Source organism: Eucyclogobius newberryi, unplaced genomic scaffold (assembly GCF_026437365.1).
Source record: "Eucyclogobius newberryi isolate DKJ021-1_F unplaced genomic scaffold, fEucNew1.0.hap1 SCAF_10, whole genome shotgun sequence".
Lineage (NCBI taxonomy): Eukaryota > Metazoa > Chordata > Actinopteri > Gobiiformes > Gobiidae > Eucyclogobius > Eucyclogobius newberryi.
In genome coordinates, this window is record NW_027315724.1 from 25,820,839 (window position 1) to 25,840,640 (window position 19,802).

The window sequence follows — 19,802 nt, forward strand, 5'->3', positions numbered from 1 at the left end:
TCTATAGTAAATTGCACAATTATGAAATACAAATCCCATAAGATAATTACTGCAAATGCCTCAAAAATACTATGACTAAATACTGAATTACCTTGTCTGCGTCACATGAAACTGACAAACCTGTGAGCAAACACAACCACAACTGCAACCGTTAAAAAGCCCAAAACAGAAAGCATGAAACGTGATGTATCGAACACATAGGACAACGGGAACAGCCAGAGAAAAACTTTTATTTTTCATTCAAACATATACATTTTACTTGTTTTGATTGATTTTAATTTAGGCTGAAGCCAAAATTGGTCTAAATAGAAAATATTACTGTATAACCAAGACTTTACAAAGATTTGTTTTTGTTCACATTTTTTTTTTGTTCACATGATGTAGTACAAATACTATGTTATTTCATTTAGAAGCAAGTGTAAATAAATCAACTTGTTATATAGCTGCTACTAACTAAATGCGAAAATCACTGAGCCACAGCTCTGTAATTAGTTATATTCAAGTAATTTATTAATAAGTAAAACATTCATTTAAAAAAGACAACATAAAAACAATACTTGTGCAATAGAAAACAACTGTGCATCTGTAACTCTCATCAATATTTGATGTTTACCTGCAAGAAGCTTTTAAGCCCCAGGAATGCACTGTTGAAAGTGTGACAAGGTTTTTCAAACTATAAAAAAATAGAAATAAATCACATTAAATACAAGGTTACAAGGTTAATTTGTTTTACAAATACTGCATAGTTTAATCAGTGCTTTTACAGAATGTCAAGAGAAATCAACACCAAAACTGATGTCTATTTGGTGTAGGATGCATCTATTTGGAAAGTGTAAACACTACAAAAGAACCAAGATTGGCTCCACTTTCCTGAGCATGTTTTCTGATCCATTCTTTTACAGCAAAAGAATGTAGTCTACCATTATACAATTCATATCATTTAGAAGCATTAAAAGATGGGTTTTCTATGCCGGATAGAAGTATGTCTACAATTTAACTTAATAGTGGTGATGACTGTCAACAGTAATGTAACTGTAATGTTACTAAGTTGTTTTGTCTTCCTCAAACACACAATACATTTTAAGTGAGCGGGCAGAAAGTGAAAGGGTGTTTCTATGCTAAGAGCCGGATAGCTCCATTCTCAGAGCCCAGCAGCAGAAGCCTCTTTGTGGGTAGAACAGCCAGGCTGGTCAGGGTGCCACGGAAGTTCTCTGAGCTTAACTTTGTACTGCTAATAGGGCTCAGTGAGATGTCTGCCATAGAGTACACCCCTATTTTATTAGATACGGTTCCCGTTACAATTTCCGACCCATAAATATCAAATGCATGAATGTGATCAGACTGCAATTTGTACTGCCGAAGAGGCTTGTTTTCCAAATCTTTCCACACAGTGAGTGTGTAGTCTGTAGACGAGCTGATGATCAGGTTTCCTTCTCCTGCCTGAAAAGTGAAAAATAATGTTTATTTTATAGCCATGCACAACCTGTCAATTAAATGTAATGCTTTTATTTATACATGTCTTTATTATTTAAGATAAGCATTAATGTTTCTTTATTTTAGTAATAAGTGAAGAAATATTCTGCCACTTTGTGTGCTAGTAGAAACACTGTTCACTTTTGAATGTGCAACTTGCGTCCGTGTTTGCCTAAACCAGTGCCGTTAAAACTAGAGATACCGTCCTTGACCTAATTTAAGGTTAAATAAAGTTCGCTCATCCTTGCTGTGTTGACAGGAAATCTGTGCATACTTCAACCTTTTCCAGTATTTGTACTACCTACCTACCTGTAACGAAGAGTTTTCTAAATGAAGCACTGTTATAATCAGGCAAAAGATAAAGCATTCTACCAAGTCTACTCATAACGGTGAAGAGCAAACCCTCCAACCCATGTGTATTTTATAAAGAGAGTTCACTTACAACCTGGACTAGAGTGATGTAATAGAATCACAGAGTTAGAAGTGGGATTTCACATGTTCCCAACCCACATACTGTGTAAACACAGACTGAATGCAGCAAGAAAACACATCATATCTATTTCAACACAATAACACTAATCTACAAGCAGGAACAGTGTCTGTAAGCCCTGATTGGCTGCTTTCTAATTAACTTTGCTAGAAAAACACTTATTATCAGGTCTGAATCCATCAATTGTAGAGGTTTCCTTGTAGAAAAAAAAAACCAAGACAATTATGTTTGTACACAGCATGCTTATATACCTTCATTTGCAGTATATCGCCTTCCTGAGCAGGCCAGCCCTTCAGAACCAGTCCCGTACGTGCATCAAGCAGAACAATAAAGCCAGATGAGAAACCTGCTGCGACAGTGCGCCCTGCAGGACTCGCAGCCAAGTAGCGGATGAGACCGGCACTCACATTGTTGTAAGCCAAACGGAACTCATGCTGTGGACAAATGTACTCAGTGTCACATGATCTTAGTTACGGGTGACATTTTGTATAGGGCAGCAGAGTTTAAAAAAAAAAAAATAGTATACCTGTAGCCCTGGTTTGCGAGGATCAATGAAACGAAGAACAGAATCTGCGCAGCCCAACACTACACTGGAATGAGGAGCAGGCATTGTGGTGACGGATGTAATTGGGTTTTTACTATCCGCGGCTTCATAGGAGCGAATAAGTTTTCCTATTAAAACACTTAAATTAGTAGAGAACCAAAAGCATATTTATGACTTGTTTGATCATTTTCACACTTTACCTGTGTACTGGTCCCACAGGTGCACTGTGCCATCACAACTCACCACCTCCTGGGAACAGTCCAGCTGCCCAACATAAAACACGGACTTGCGATGTTCCGAGTAGGTCAGTCTGGGTTCCACCTCTTGTGTGCCGTCGCCGTGATTATAGAGAGGCCACAACTTCACTGTCTTGTCCTTACTACCTGAAAGGAAGTAATCCTCCCCTGCAAGTGGTGCTATACATTTAGCTGTGCCTGAATGACCAAGGAAGCTTTGTAATCGGATCTGGTGAAAGTGAAAATGATCCTGCTGGTTAAGACCAATCTCATACTGCCAATAAGCCAGCCAGTTCCCCTGAAGAGAGCGGCCTGTACGCGGGAGCTCCTGCTTCAAAATACTATCCTCAGAGGTGTGCCCAGTGACCCACGGAATGGAAAAGGAATTAGTGGCTGCAGTTGTGAAAGTGGAGGAAGCGTTAACAATCGGGCCAGTATTACTAGAGTGTCCCCAAGAGCAGGCCAAGTTCGATGTGCTACCCAAATCTGCATCCTGAGACACCTGAATACGGTTACCTATGAGGTGGCTGCCAAACGTGCCTGACTCAGAGTCTGTGGGGAGGAAGTTAGTTGAAGATGAAGGAAATGGACTGGATACTTGTCTGCTAAAACTAGACGACAGAGCAACAGGCTCCACTCTGGAGGAAGTCACATTTGGCTTCTCTTGTCTAGGACTGTAAGACTGAGACATCTGCCACACCAGTTCATGGTTAGGAACTAGCTTCCGAATGGCGGAGTCACCTAGGAAGGAAGTCAAAGGTACAAGTGTGATGTTGCGTTTTAAACACATTTTTAGTAGTTAATTTCGAGACACATACCTATGAGGCAGTAGAAAGGTATATAGGATGCATGGGCCATTTGTGCATTAAAAACAGTCTGTAGTTCCTCCAGCACCCCCACTTCATATGTGACATTTGAATCTTCAGAGGTACAAACATCCACCACCTGCACCTCTCCTACCATTCTCCGAGGGGCACTGTCCAGCTATAGTAAATAAAACAGGAAGACACAATTCCAATCAAATGTGCTGTAAAAAGTATGATCTATACAATATTTTTCCTGAAATACTGTACAATGTATATTCTTTCCTTTTAAGCTCTTGAATATTTTAATAGAAATAAGTATATACTGTACCTGGGGCTTCAAAGAATGCAGCAATGAAAAAACTGCAAAGAACCTTGGCAGAGTGTTAGCCATGTGTTGCTGGACCATCTCTCTCCCAATGCGCAGACAAATGAGAGCCATTAGGCTGAGAGTTTTGAGACACACAGCAGTGCGAGTCTGCACCCCACTGGGGAATCTGGACATAGAACCAGTCACACAAAGCGAATCAATTAATCATTCTTCAGACACTACCTTTGTGTAATAATATTGTATTTGCTGAAGAGCTTTATGCTAAATTACCCCATTTTGGGAGTAGTCAGTAAATCCAGCAGTGGCAGGAGAACATCTTGGTTAATTTTCATCAGCATGTCCATTAAAGTGGTATCAGAGAGAAACACAATGATTTTCTGTGTAAGTGCAACAGCACCAAGTAAACTGGCCTCTTTGCGTGTGTTTAGACGCTGAGAAGGAGGAGGAGACACCTGAAAATACAAACAGAATAATGCCATTAGTCAAAAGGAAACTTATAATATAAATTCCAAAGTTACCATCTTACCAGGTATCCTATATAAGGCAAGTATTGATACGTGAGCACCGGCTCTCCATATAGTTGTGCAATGTAAATCAGACAATCCAGCACCGGCTCTGCCGTCTGGTCGCCTTCAACAGGTTTCCTCTCATACACACTGCCCATTGCTACAGTCTCTGTTTTGCATTCCACATGTGGTGGTGTAACAAACTGGTGGTTTTTTAGCCCTGTAATTATAACTTCATTGACTCAAATGGTCTATACAATGTTGCTGATTACGGTAGTCCAATTTGTAAATCATTCACTTGCCAATGTAGCAGTTAGTAAGTAACCGCAGTAGATTCCGAGACACGTAGCGTGAAGTCACCGTTGGTCCAAGCTTTGCAGACAGCCATCGAACTGTTTTGCAGATGGTATCTGTAAATCAAAAACATATCACAATAGTCATTAATAGTCTAATTAATTAATTAGACATTAAATTAGCTTGTGTATTTAGACGTTACAACTTACCTAATAGAATTTTTCTCTCTCTCTCTTCTGAATTTTCAGATGGGTCATGGTCAGCATCTTCTTGCTCCTCCACAATTCCTTTCTCTCTCTGATCCAGTACCATGCCGTTCACAAAGTCACCCTCCAGGGTCATGACTGTGGTTCCTGAGGCCTCTGTACTCTCAGACACAGTTAGATCTAGTGTTGAATTAGGGGGTTTGTCTGGCTCTTCTCTACCATTATTTGTCTCGGTCACTTCCTCTTCCTCCATCTCTGCTCCCTCTTCACCTTCACTGGCCTGTTTGAGGTCTTGACTACTGTCTGCAGATTTCAGACTGGCTCGATCCCTCATTGAGTCGACATCACCCAGTGATGGTTCACTTGTGCTACTTTTGTCACTAAGTTTGCCCACACTCAGAGATTCCGGATCTTGATCCTTGGCTACAGCATTTTGGTTGAGTTGTTTTCCTGCTCCACTGCTTACATAGAAGCCATTCTGAAAGTCCTCAGTCAGAAACATTTGATCATTGAGACTAATGCCAGAGGAGTAGTCCACCAGCCCACTGTCACCCACGGCTCCACCAGCTGCACTCACTCCTACCACAGTGGCTGAAACAGAGCCTGACGAGGACTCAAAGTCCTCCTCTTCCTCTTCTACATTTCCTGTGGCACCTGCTTTAGATGAGTCTCCACTAGAGCCCATGTTGCAGCATTCAAAGCCAGTAAGAACCTGCAGTACGTGAGGCAATAAGCTTGACAGAAACGCCTGAAGGCCAAGACGTACAATCAACTGCAGAATGAAACAGTCAGTATAAAGATAGAATCGTCCTCGCAGACACTGAGGGTTCTCATAAATGTTGATGAGTGGCTTCAGTAAATATTTATTTGCATTTCTGGGACCTAGTACTTTTGAAATTGGTTCAAAAAGGTACCATGCCGCATAAACTGCTGTGGACTCTTCAAGCATTAAGGTGAGAATAAATGGCAATAAAATCTCAAGACCTTCAGCTGTGATATTCTCACTGAGCAAGAGTTCAAGTCGCTGCCAAAGATGAAAGACTACATCTCTTCCTTGTACATTACAGACAGGCTGCATTTTAGCATGATAGGAAAAAATGAAATTATGCAGAGCAGCAAAATATGGAGGAAAGGGAAAAGGGCTGGTAACAGAATTCAGTAACTGCCAGGGGTTTGGGGGTGGGAGACCATCTCTAACAGCAGCATATTGGAAAAGCAGTGGTTGTGGAAAATCAGGTAGTGTATTGTTTTCAACATTAGCATGCTTTTCAATAAGAAGCAGCGTCTCAAGAGCATAATGCAGTGGCAGTGGCACGTCACATAGACTAGCTGAGCATAGCTTGATGACGGCTTGAAATCGCTGTCTAAGAGGAGTGTCTGGTTTGAACCCTCCGAGTTTGGAGGAATAAAACAACTCAGCAATGACAACTCCAAGGGCCTGCATGTCCCTCTGGTAGAGCTGTGTATTAGAGGGCAGAGTGTCTCTCACTGTGATGTCCCCATTTAGAGGATTCTGCACTTTGGCATGTAGACATTTCACTAAAAAATTGTTCAATTTCTCCAGCTCCTCCAGAGGTTGCAAAGGCTTGAAACCTTCAGGAAGGGTTATTTTAATTTCGTCTAAATTTGTGGGACCAACACCCTCACAATGCTTTTTGTTAGTTTGCCCCACTTTAGTTGCCATAGAGCTGCGTAGGTTTGGGCCTAAATTAGGAGGGAAATCAGATGCTGGTGGAACTGAATGGTCTGCACTTAACTTTCCAGGTGTTGTACAAACATTTGTCAGTGCCGCAGTCGAGCCAGAAGAGGCTAATGAGTCAAGGGCTTCCATTCCTTGTTCCAGCTCTTCCTCTTTGTCAACCATAGTCCAGCCAGACGACTCACACCCTGTGGTCTCTGGCACCTGTCCGTCTATTCTGTCTGTTGTTGAACCAATGTGAGAATGAGGAAAAGAAGGCACATTTAGAGAGACAGGGCCTAGAAAAGGTGGTTCTGCTGGGGCATATTGGGATGGGGACAGTCGAGGCGGGTGAGACTGGTCAAATAACTGTACAACACCATAAGTTGTCAGATTTGTGTGGTTGTCTACAAGGTGCAGGCAAACATTCTTGGCCTTGACAGCTTCTTTTCCTGACAATTTATAACCGAATGTGAGATCTATCCAATGATGCAAATGCTGGGACACTTCTCTACTTTCTAAAAGGTGCCGGTGAACCTCAATAAATTCTTCATAAGACTTGCACCAAGAGGGGACATCCAGATCTGGCATGTCAGGGTGGATTGATCGAAAAATAGAAGGATCTGTGTAAAACTCTGGAATGCATTCATCAGGAGTCCAGCTCTGCATTCGTTCCATGCTTGCTGGATACTCGTTCGGCTCCCACTGAGATCGCACATGACTGCACAACACAGATTTGGGTGTTTGCCGAGCTTTGTAGACATAATAGGTTATGTCTGAAAGCACGTCTGAGATGTGATGAGGAAAGTGAAGATGGTCAGACGGTCCAGCAATACCAGATGCAAGTAAGCCACTAAGGTCTCCTCCTACAACCCCACCCCGTACTCCATTGCCCACCATTGACAAAGCCTCTTTGGTCATCTCATAAGTAAAGTCCAGCTGCTTGTCACCCTTGTTTAGTCTAAACTTTGATCTCCGAAGATCCCGGAATTTTCCAAATGGCACTGTAAAATCAACCACCCATGGAAGTACAGGGTGGTAATTAGGATCTCCGTAACGTCTACCGGCCAACCGGTTAAGTTCCATCAAGTAACGAAAGTTGCTAACTTTCCCATGAACCCAGTCTAAAACCAAAGTTTTAAGCTCACCAAAGCAATCTTTACAAAGTGTTTTGTTATTTTGTACATGTGTGTTGCTCAAAAGCAGCGTGGAATTTTGTTGATCAGTGACAACAGATTCACTTTCTTCTGTGCTTAGATTTTCATAGTGAGCTAAGCTAAGTTTGAGTCTGCTACAAAGCTGATCATCAACTGCTATGTCTTGTAGAGAAAGCTCTCCACAGGACAAGCCAGCCAAATGGGACGCCTGTAAGGCTATTAGTATCTGGTAGAGAATGAACAACACTTTTGCATGACTGTTTGCCAGCTTGGCTGGGCTGAAGGACACGATGTCTTGTAAAGTATATTGAGTGTAAGGTAGAATGAGATATAGCATATCAGCAGTCTCAAAAAGACACTCTACGGGAAGAATATTTGGGCAAAGCCCATCTGACGATGACATAAAGTCCTTTTCTTTTGCTGGAGATGTGGATGGTGACATATTGTCAGAGGTGACAAATGTGGTATTGAAAAGTTTATGCAGTGCATTACGTATGGCATCAACAGCTGCCACATGGGTCTGCTCGCAGGCTCCTGCATATGGTTGTACAAGTTTACAATGCGCTTCATACCACAGGTTTCTGAAAAATAAAGTAAACCATTAGTACACATTTAAATCCAAATATTGTAATAGATTGAGAACATACATATTTTCGTCTTATACAAGTATTACCAAAGAGCTATAAACATAGGACTCTGCATAATTTTAAGGTAACGTAATACAGTGATCCCTCGCTATAACGCGGTTCACTTTTCGCGGTCTCGCTGCTTCGCGGATTTTCATCATGCATTGTGTTCTGCATTCTGATTGGCTAAACAGTCTCTCCGCGTCTTCTCTACCTGTGTGTCAATAACGTTATGAATTAATATGTACACGTACGTAAAACTGCTTGCCAAATTGAAGTTTGCGAGGCCGGTGAGAGCGCGCGCGTGAGCTGCAGGACACGCCGGTTAGAGCGGCGCCGCGCGTGAGAGGCCGGTGAGAGCGGCGCACGTGAGCTTCAATGTTTTATGGAGTATTTCATTGTATAATAACTGTAAAAAAATAAAGGTTTCTACTTCGCGGATTTCGCCTATCGCGGGTTTGTTTTGGAACGTAACCCCCGGGATAAACGAGGGTTCACTGTAAACTATATTACCACATTTAGGGAAATGACATTACCTGACATTATGTTGGGACACACATTGCATGGTCTTGACATAAGAATTTTGAGGGTTGAGCTCATTTTGATTGTAACATGGATCTCTTGCCAATCTATAGTCCAGTCTGCTTTTCCGCAGGCCTTGAATGCAAACCCGAGTCCACCCAGAAGGCAACTTTGCATGACAACAGTGAAGATAAGAGGCAACTTCTGTCTCATTGCTGCTATTAAAGCGGGGACAACGGAGGACCCTTCTCTCCCTAAGCCCCATCACCCAGCGCGTAGGCACGAGGGCTGTGAGTTCTGCAGGCCGAGGCCCAGGCCCCAGCTGATGTTGGTCAATGCCCAGGTCTTTTCCCACACCATCTATAAGCCAATCCATAGTGACAGGTGCAGGTCACAGGCACGCTGCAAGTCGTATTTCATTCACAACTTCATTTCAGATGATGACACACTCTTCCAAATCACTGAATACTCTCTTCCAAATCTAGGACAAGAAACACACATCAATAATACAAATTTAAGTACATTGCTTTGAGTTGTCATGGGATCTTTGTTTTGCAGTGCAGTGGTTTGGTCAGAACATCTCTGTTAAAATAAATGAGCACTTGATAAGATCAGCTTTCCTCTTGTTGCCTCCTACTTGTATTCACTGTCGTTTTCCTAATGAAATAACACCCTTGCATTGTATTCGGCTTCTCTCATATCAACTAATCTAACTGCGTAGGTGGATAGGCTGTGCTTCCCAAATGAACAATATGAAATGGTCGATTAACTCACACTTATGTTTTGTTGGAAAAGTGTCACTGTTAGCATAAGCAGCTGCCGCTACGGAAATCAAATAGGAAATGAGTACGGACACTGCAATAATCATTTGGATAGTTTACAAAGACTGCGTTTCAAAAAGTATCGCCCTCTAACTTTATAAGACGAGTATTGTGAGCGGCTTACCTTTTGTCAAACTTGTAGCAAGCCGAATTTAGCACTGAGCTAACACAATGCCTGGCAAGTTTAAATCACAGTTTTTCATCAATCTTATTTCAATCCTAATAACTTCGTAGCACGGCGCATAATACTACAAACGCGCTTCATTTCGCACGTGAAGAGCATTTGTCAGATAAAAGTCAACTCCGGTGTTTTGTTGTGCGGTTCACAGAGCCATGTTTTCAGCGATGACAACTCACGTGACAAGCGCGCCCGTGTCACGTGGACAAGCGCACCCGTGTCATGTGACTTGGACGACTGCTCCTGGATCAGATAATATAATACATTCAGATAATAGATCCATGGTTGAGCCTGGACTAAATGAGGAGCTTTCTACTGTTAATAAGCAGCTTTTATCATGTATAGTATTTCATTTTAATTCCTCAAAGGGGTTTCCATTGTTTCTTTCAGCGTAATCTACTTTGCGTTGTACTAAAACTCTCCAGCAGGTGTCGTCCTTGTGACGCTAGATCTATGGCTGCATGTTATTTGCTTATGATGTTTATTTTCTATTAATTATTTATTTTGTACATTACTATGTTTAAACGTTACAATTATTATACGGAGATGTATTTAGTATGCATTATAATTTGGAAGAGTTGGGGAGGGTACGGGTCAGTTCTACACGTTCCTGATAACACCATAGATCTATGATTGATATAACAAGTTTTTTTTTTAGACCTCCATACTGTCAAAAGCACTGCCTAATAAAATGTTCTACCTTAAAATATATTTTTCCTGCTCATATAATCTTTTGGTTGATCTGGACATATTCTTTTTTGCACAAACTGAATAATAAGACCGACCAAGTTACGAATTAGCCATAGTATAGGCCTTAACAATTGTAGTAATAACAGTAAGCCTACTCTCTAGACAATGCATAACAAAATATGTATACATAATGTGTAGAGGGGGGGGGGACTTAATTGTCAAAAGTAACATCAATATTGGATTATTGCAGTGAAGACAAGTCCTTGCACAGGAGGCCAGGCATGCCCAGCCTTTGTCCCGTTACCTTCGTTGTGATTCGTCTCCACACGTCTCCGCCTTTCTCCATCTCGCCTTATAAGCGGGATCCATGGAGTAAAGCTGACATGACCTGAGCATGGCTATCCTCAGATATGTGCGTTCAATTAAGGACCCGCTGATCCTCTCCCTTACTCCGGTGCTGCTTCTTCCTCTGCCATTGGTGATCGGGACCCCGGTATGTAAACTACACCACCTGAACGAACCTGTTTTTCTCTGGGTTTTGAGCTTTCTCGGCAAATGATTGTGATTTAAGAACAAGAACATATCCAGCCATACTTGTCAGGATTATTATGTGCCACAGAATTCTCTGCACACGAGTTAAAGAATAAGTTTAGTAACGGGGGGGGGTTTCACTAGACCCCTGGGATCTCCTGTGCAGTACCCTTACCAAAAAGAAGTATATCTAAGTGTATTTTAAGTATACTTATTTTGGACTAATAATTTTATAGTTTACTTTTAGTTTACTTTCTAAATACTATTTAGACATATACTTAACAAAGTTCATTTTAAGTATACTCATTGAAGTATAGTAATGAAAATGCACGAAAATCTGAGTAAATTCTACGTGTACTTACAGTTCTAGCTGTGGCATAAAGTATTCATACATTTTGATACAGTCGTATATTTGTTGTGATCTGCAATTCCGTTTAAGTCACTCAGGACTATGCTGTGAGCCTCATTTGTCATGCACACTGTGTAGATGAACCAGACAGAAAACAATTTCTCCTGAAGTTTATTATCAAAAAACATTCACCTTGACTTATGTGGTCATCTATTAATTAATGACTGGTTACAGTATTCATTAACACAGTATCACACATGTCACACATGACAGTTATTAGTCCCGTTGATATGGATTTGGCAAATGTTTGATATACAGTTTATCAACTGTTTCAAACACCAGACATTTCTTTAATATCATATCAGGGCAAATGGCACATATGGTACATTCATTTTATGTATAAATAAACTCTACATTTATCTGTGAATCTTCACACAAAGGCTTGCCAGATTTCGCTAGCTCCTCAACCTAAACACAGCATTGTTTGGTACATTGACAACATCCTGGATTTTGATGTTCACACTTAAGTTTAAAGATAATCAAGCTGTTGATAAAAACACACTTTCCATTGTTCAAAAGTTCAATAACTTGATACAAAATAGGCCAAATGCAACAATCTGAACTTTTAAACACTGGTGCACCGTCACAATTCCAGAGAAAAAATGACTTTTGGCTGCGACAATCCCAGGCACTCTCACACTTTGAGTAAGACAGGCACTCTCACACTTTGAGTAAGACAGGCACTCTCACACTTTGAGTAAGACAGGCACTCTCCCACTTTGAGTAAGACAGGCACCCTCACACTTTGAGTAAGACAGGCACTCTCACACTTTGAGTAAGACAGACACTCTCCCACTTTGAGTAAGACAGGCACCCTCACACTTTGAGTAAGACAGGCACTCTCACACTTTGAGTAAGACAGGCACTCTCACACTTTGAGTAAGACAGGCACTCTCACACTTTGAGTAAGACAGGCACTCTCACACTTTGAGTAAGACAGGCACTCTCACACTTTGAGTAAGACAGGCACTCTCACACTTTGAGTAAGACAGGCACCCTCACACTTTGAGTAAGACAGGCACTCTCACACTTTGAGTAAGACAGGCACTCTCACACTTTGAGTAAGACAGGCACTCTCCCACTTTGAGTAAGACAGGCACCCTCACACTTTGAGTAAGACAGGCACTCTCACACTTTGAGTAAGACAGACACTCTCCCACTTTGAGTAAGACAGGCACCCTCACACTTTGAGTAAGACAGGCACTCTCACACTTTGAGTAAGACAGGCACTCTCACACTTTGAGTAAGACAGGCACTCTCACACTTTGAGTAAGACAGGCACTCTCACACTTTGAGTAAGACAGGCACTCTCACACTTTGAGTAAGACAGGCACTCTCACACTTTGAGTAAGACAGGCACCCTCACACTTTGAGTAAGACAGGCACTCTCACACTTTGAGTAAGACAGGCACTCTCACACTTTGAGTAAGACAGGCACTCTCCCACTTTGAGTAAGACAGGCACTCTCACACTTTGAGTAAGACAGGCACTCTCCCACTTTGAGTAAGACAGGCACTCTCCCACTTTGAGTAAGACAGGCACTCTCACACTTTGAGTAAGACAGGCACTCTCCCACTTTGAGTAAGACAGGCACCCTCACACTTTGAGTAAGACAGGCACTCTCACACTTTGAGTAAGACAGACACTCTCACACTTTGAGTAAGACAGGCACTCTCACACTTTGAGTAAGACAGGCACTCTCACACTTTGAGTAAGACAGGCACCCTCACACTTTGAGTAAGACAGGCACTCTCACACTTTGAGTAAGACAGGCACTCTCCCACTTTGAGTAAGACAGGCACTCTCCCACTTTGAGTAAGACAGGCACTCTCACACTTTGAGTAAGACAGGCACTCTCACACTTTGAGTAAGACAGGCACTCTCACACTTTGAGTAAGACAGGCACTCTCACACTTTGAGTAAGACAGGCACTCTCCCACTTTGAGTAAGACAGGCACTCTCCCACTTTGAGTAAGACAGGCACTCTCACACTTTGAGTAAGACAGGCACTCTCCCACTTTGAGTAAGACAGGCACTCTCCCACTTTGAGTAAGACAGGCACTCTCCCACTTTGAGTAAGACAGGCACTCTCACACTTTGAGTAAGACAGGCACTCTCACACTTTGAGTAAGACAGGCACTCTCACACTTTGAGTAAGACAGGCACTCTCACACTTTGAGTAAGACAGGCACTCTCACACTTTGAGTAAGACAGGCACTCTCACACTTTGAGTAAGACAGGCACTCTCACACTTTGAGTAAGACAGGCACTCTCACACTTTGAGTAAGACAGGCACTCTCACACTTTGAGTAAGACAGGCACTCTCACACTTTGAGTAAGACAGGCACGGTGGTCTTGCCATAGCTGCTTAATCTGGACTCGCAGGGGAAGACAAGAAACATTTTTTCAAGTTTGCCTTGGCATCAATCACTTCAAATGTTGACGAGCTTTCAAAATCATTTTGAAATGGATAATGTGAAGATGAGATCAACCCTGGGAATATGATGTTGAACATTTCCAGCAGATGGGTCAGTGCTTCATCAGTAAAACACGGACATCAGCATGAGGACGCGCTCCGCTCTGGAAAGTGGGGCACCAGGATAAAGGGCTCTCAGGTAAACAAAGACGCTGGTGATGAACCAGCATCTTTGTTTACCTGAGAAAGGAAAACACACAAATCAATAAAACAGCCATTCAATATTATTCGGACAAAGGATTTGTCTTACAGATGGACGCTATGAGACTTTGCAGTAATATGAATTCCCCCCATTTCAAATGATTGCCTTTCCTACACATAGATCTAAATACATCTTGGACTGATAATTAGTTCCTCCTTCCAACAGGAAACCTGAAGAGCAGGTGTTTATCTTTACATCTGAACCATCATAATGCATTTTTCTAGGTTCCCAAAAGGTTCACCACCACATGTTTTTGTATGAAGGCTATGTTATAACAGCTCTCTATGTGTGTCTCAAAGGAGGCAGAATGTGCCTATGTGATTGTGCTGATGGCCGTATACTGGTGCACAGAGGTGCTGCCCCTGGCTATTACTGCTCTGCTGCCAGCTCTCCTTTTTCCTCTGTTTGGGATTATGAAGTCAAAAGATGTGAGTGTTCAAAACTGTTTACTGACTGGATATTCAGAGTTGCTGATGCATTGTGTGTGATCATGTTCCAGGTGTGTATGCAATACCTAAAGGACACAAACCTTCTGTTTGTGGGGGGGCTGATGGTGGCAGTGGCTGTTGAGCACTGGAATCTACACAAACGCATCGCTCTCAGAGTCCTACTCTTTGTAGGTGTCCGACCAGCATTGTAAGCAATTGTTACTCAATGATAGCCAACTAGTAGATAAAAAGTATGTAGAGCGGATAAGATTTTATGGTTTATGGTATGCAAGATTGTGCTTTTTAGATAGTACTGCAAAAGCTACACAGTTGTTTATTGAAAATCTTATCATGTGTCAGTTTGATGTTAGGTTTTATGGGAGTCACTGCCTTCCTGTCCATGTGGGTCAGTAACACGGCGACCACAGCCATGATGGTGCCTATCGTTCAGGCTGTATTGGAACAGCTCAACAACAATGAAAACCAAATGCCTCATATCCTAAGCTCAGAGCAGCAGCTCCAGACATCGGAAAGTGACAGCAAACAGCTGGTTGAGAAACAGAGCGAGACGCAAGGTGGTTTTTTCATGTATTATTCAATTTGCTTACCCCCCAAAAAATTATGATAAACTCAAAGGAGCATCAGTTTATGTAATTTTACAGAAATGTCCCCATTTGTAGGTTCTGTTGTTACATTCCTGGACGCAGAGGCAGAAGCAGTGAAACAGAAGGAGGCTGCTGAAAGAAAAAGGATGTGCAAAGGCATGACTCTGTGTGTCTGTTACGCTGCCAGCATCGGTGGCACAGCCACCTTGACAGGGACTGGTCCAAATCTGGTGCTCAAGGGCCAGATGAACCAGTAGGTCTATGTTGTGTAAGTTGTTCAATGTTGGTGCTTGTGTTTATTATTTTTCTTGTTTGTGCTTTCAGATTATTCCCTGACAATGGAGATGTGATCAACTTTGCCTCTTGGTTTGGTTTTGCATTTCCCAACATGATTCTCATGCTCACACTGGCCTGGCTGTGGTTACAGTTTGTCTTCATGGGATTTAAGTAAGTTATGTTTCAAAGGTAATTGCAGACACATAGAGTAGACCCCTGTATTATATGATTCCAAAAATTGTGAATTCACAGCTTCAAGAAGACATGGGGATGTGGTGCTGTGAAGACAGAGAAAGAAATAGCCGCCTATAATGTGATCCGAGAAGAGCACCGGGCTCTGGGGCCCATGTCGTTTGGAGAAATTAGTGTCTTGAGTCTCTTCATTCTCCTGGTGGTGCTGTGGTTCACCAGGGACCCAGGTTTTGTCAGTGGCTGGGCAACACATATCTTCAACTCTAAAACAGAGTATGTATAAAAAGTTACTCATCATCTTTGATTTTACAAGCCCCTTAATGTTTATCTGTTATTAGGTATGTAACAGATGCCACAGTGGCCATTTTCATTGCAGTCCTCCTTTTTGTTCTACCATCCAAACCTCCAAGCTGCTGTTCATCGAGCAGTGACAGTGAGCAAAGTGAGTTGTTAAATGCACATGTTTTTAAAATAATTTGACATAAATATGTTTGATTAATAGTGCTGAAAACTCCACCACTTCTGACTTGGAAAGTGGCCCAGAAGAAGTTACCATGGGGTATTGTCCTTCTTCTTGGAGGGGGGTTTGCTCTGGCAAAGGGTAGTGAAGTAAGTGATTACACTGCCTGGACCATAGATTAACATTTTATGGTTTGAGATTTGTTTTAATTAAATTGTATATATTCAGGAATCTGGTCTTTCCAAATGGATGGGAGACCAGATGAGTCCACTGCAAACAATTCCTCCCTGGGCTATAGCAGTCATCTTATGCCTGTTGATTGCTACATTTACAGAGTGCACCAGTAATGTGGCTACAGCCACACTCTTCCTGCCAGTCCTGGCTTCAATGGTAAGATGTGCAGAGAGTGAGACAGAGAATACATCTAATTATAATGTTTGAAGGTGCTGCTGTGAGGTAAGTTGCATGCCTTACCTTGTTGTAACTTCTTGTACCTTGTTGTAACTTCTTCTTAACTATTCCCATTTTCAAGTCTAGCTTCAAACTTGTATGGTTACCATTCTAAAGGTCTATTCAAGCTGAATGTGTTTGGGCCCCTTCCCTGGGCCCCTCCTCCCATTTGCAGTCTGCCAAACACACCAATTCATCCCAGTGGCATGTACTGTTGCCCTCCTCCCAACAGTGAAAGAATGGCATCCCTGTGCCCGGTAGTGAAGTACTCAAGAGAGTGCCAATCCAGTGAGCAGGAAGGCCTAAGCATGGACACTGGGCAGGTTGGAAATAGTTCAGTTGGTTTCAAAAACTTAAAAGCCTTGAAAGAATGTAGATTGATGGACATTTTTAGAACCGAGCTTTTAGAGATCATAATTTTGCATTGTAATTCTTGCACAAAAAATTATGAATATAAAACATTCTCTACATGTTTTTAAAAAAACAACAACTTGTTAACTTATTTGTTGTACTTGTAAACCCCCAATATGTTTCAATGTCGTTTCAGAGTTTCTTTCTTTATTACACAGGATTTTCTATTTTAAATGTCATGACTCAGCTTGGGGACCCTGCGACGAGTTGGCCACTGTCCAGGGTGTACCCCGCCTAAGGCCCGAAGTCACTGGGATAGGCTCCAGTCACCCGCTACCCCGAAAGGGAACAAGCGGTAGAAAATGGATGGATGGATGACTCAGCTTGGAGTCTGCAGATTTTAAATCTTAATTACACGCATGTAATGAGAGTTTGTTTGACAGTGAAGAATACACGGTTCTGTCTGAGTTATGACTCAGTGATTACAGTGGCTAGATGAACCACTACAGGATTTTGTAGTAATGCTATGTTCATCCCAGTCTTTGACTGCTTAAACTTTGTCATTGTTTCAGTCTCAGTCCATTGGAATGAATCCGTTGTACGTCATGGTGCCATGTACTCTCAGTGCGTCATTTGCTTTCATGTTGCCTGTGGCCACGCCACCAAATGCCATTGTTTTCTCATATGGATACCTCAAAGTAGCTGACATGGTGAGTTTCTGTTTGTGGATTTATTTTAAATGATTATTTTCTTCTAGAACCAACACATTGGAGCCAGACAAAACATGACCTAACATTGTTTGTTTTTTCTTTAGGCCAAGACAGGTTTTGTAATGAATATAATTGGTATCCTTTGTATAACATTGGCCATTAACAGTTGGGGCAAGGCTATGTTTGATCTGAACACTTTTCCCTCCTGGGCCAACGCCACTGGATTATGAGTCTGTTCCTGATGGAGACTTGAGTCTAGCCTGTCATCAGCTCTCAGCTGTCATACAGTGGCCTCTGCTCCTGGACAGTACAGACATGAATGTGCAATAATTGAGTGTGTATGTGCAAGCTGGTGCTCGCTAGCCTTGTTTGTCACTGTCTGTAATGTAAATGTGGTGGTGTGAAAAGGAATTAAGGATATTTCTGTGGCCTTTACAGGACTACACTGTGCAGCAAAAACTAAAGATAAATGAATTGATTTAATGCTTTGCAACCTGTGTATTCATGCACTCAGAGCACCTACAACACTGTCAAGCCTTAAAGCAGTCAATATGCACAATGAATTACTTTGTGGACCATTCTAAAATATAGTGAATATAAAGGTGCACTACTTTTATGTGAAGTTTCAGTACATGCTCGTCTGAGATATCGTTGCCCTACCTGGAATGTGCCACCATATAGTATCAAAATTACAGTATCTTTCTTGCATTTATATTATTAATTATTGGTGCTTTTTGGCCAAAAAAAACACATACATTCAACTGAGTTTCACAGATCTGATCCGTAACTTGGCCATGTGGAACATTGCGGGAAAAGCAATCACATCTCCAAAGTTACATAATAATATTTCTTGTATTCTTTTTAACATTTGGCTGCAGCAGCTGAAGAACTTTTTACAAAGCTAACAAAATAGTCTGCGCGAATTAATTCGCTCACATTTTTATTTCACCACATACTTCCACTACCAAGTAGTAATGTCCTTCATGTCATGCTATTTATTTATCACCCCATGTTTTGGTCTCTCAGCATCGTCTGAACTTTGAAATCAATTGATAAAAACAATACCACTAGCCTCACTACACACCAACATCAATCATTTTTACTATAACTGTATTATTTTGTTTGATACATTAAAGTGTACAGTTGGACTTTATGATTTGTACTTTATCTCCCCTTTTCTCAAGTCAGTCTGATTTTCATCACAAGTTCTGGGGAGGATATGTGTGAATATCAAGATGCTGTTTTAATTCAGTGTGGAATTTGACCAAATATTGCATCGTCAGACCCTGCTAATTTAAGACAAACATTTCCACACTAATGTATTTGACTACTGGGGGTGTTGTACATGCCTACGTCGTAATTATCATAATCTTCAAAATACAGTGTTGAAAGCCACAATAATCCAGCAGTCAAAGACCACACTGAATGTATGCAGGCGGATGTCATTGTCCACCTGGCTCAGACATTGCATAAGCCAATGGTCAAGGTAACTGGTCAGGGCTGGCGTCACTCGCATTATAAGCTCAACAAAGGTCGTCTTTTACAGCCCGGAGCAATTCAAACATACATTAAGCATCTTCCACACGAAAATGTTTTAAAACACAAGCCAGCACAGATCATATAGCTGGAAAACTAACTCTGAGCTCAGCATTTTTTTGGACATTTTTGGACAATTAAAAAGGCAGTTCAAACAAGCAGTTGGTGGCAAAGAACTATTGAAATGACTATGATCTTGTTCCCCACGTGTGGAAAAGCCTTATGTAATTACAGTGCCTTTCTCTTTCCTTACTGCCTTTTATCCACCCACTCATTATCCAATTGAAACTCATGCCATACAGTTTACTACCAAGTATGATTACTGTATATATACATCCAGGAGCTTGACAACTTGCAACCTTGCCTCTGAAGCAGACTGCACTGGCTGTTAGGACATAATCATTTCGGCTTACAGTGTCGAACATGGGCTATTCTGCAGAGTAAGCTATTCTATTTCAATGGCTTAATGAATGACTTTCAGGTAAATGTAATGTCTTTGTTGAAGACTTCAGGTATAGCTCAGCCAAAACGTTTTCCCTTTATCTTCCCTGTATCCGTTTCTCAAGAGGACAATATGCAGCCTGTGTGATAAAAAGCATTGCCTCCTGGTGCATAGAGACT

The 19,802-nt window shown here is 41.7% G+C and overlaps 2 protein-coding genes across 3 annotated transcripts; one reads left to right on the plus strand and one right to left on the minus strand.

Annotated features, from left to right (window-relative positions):
* Nucleotides 1–495: 495 nt before the first annotated feature.
* wdr81 (WD repeat domain 81) lies at nucleotides 496–9,859 on the minus strand. The gene is made up of 12 exons (XM_072464346.1): nucleotides 9,812–9,859; nucleotides 8,881–9,347; nucleotides 4,887–8,299; nucleotides 4,686–4,793; nucleotides 4,404–4,603; nucleotides 4,148–4,329; nucleotides 3,878–4,043; nucleotides 3,562–3,727; nucleotides 2,708–3,484; nucleotides 2,490–2,635; nucleotides 2,215–2,397; nucleotides 496–1,440 (listed from the first exon to the last, which is right to left on the minus strand). Exons 2-12 carry the CDS (start codon nucleotides 9,240–9,242, stop codon nucleotides 1,114–1,116), a joined length of 6,030 nt encoding a protein of 2,009 aa, XP_072320447.1. The 5' UTR covers nucleotides 9,243–9,347; nucleotides 9,812–9,859; the 3' UTR covers nucleotides 496–1,113.
* A 1,057-nt stretch (nucleotides 9,860–10,916) lies between these two features.
* Nucleotides 10,917–18,105, plus strand: slc13a5b (solute carrier family 13 member 5b). 2 transcript variants are annotated; one of them, XM_072464347.1, is made up of 12 exons: nucleotides 10,917–11,048; nucleotides 14,473–14,601; nucleotides 14,673–14,809; nucleotides 14,962–15,179; nucleotides 15,282–15,459; nucleotides 15,531–15,653; nucleotides 15,735–15,947; nucleotides 16,013–16,116; nucleotides 16,177–16,283; nucleotides 16,363–16,524; nucleotides 17,508–17,645; nucleotides 17,750–18,105. In XM_072464347.1, exons 1-12 carry the CDS (start codon nucleotides 10,950–10,952, stop codon nucleotides 17,873–17,875), a joined length of 1,734 nt encoding a protein of 577 aa, XP_072320448.1. In that variant the 5' UTR covers nucleotides 10,917–10,949; the 3' UTR covers nucleotides 17,876–18,105. The 2 variants fall into 2 exon arrangements, with proteins under 2 accessions (XP_072320448.1, XP_072320449.1); XM_072464348.1 differs by having other exon boundaries at nucleotides 16,013–16,107.
* The last annotated feature ends 1,697 nt before the right edge of the window (nucleotides 18,106–19,802 follow it).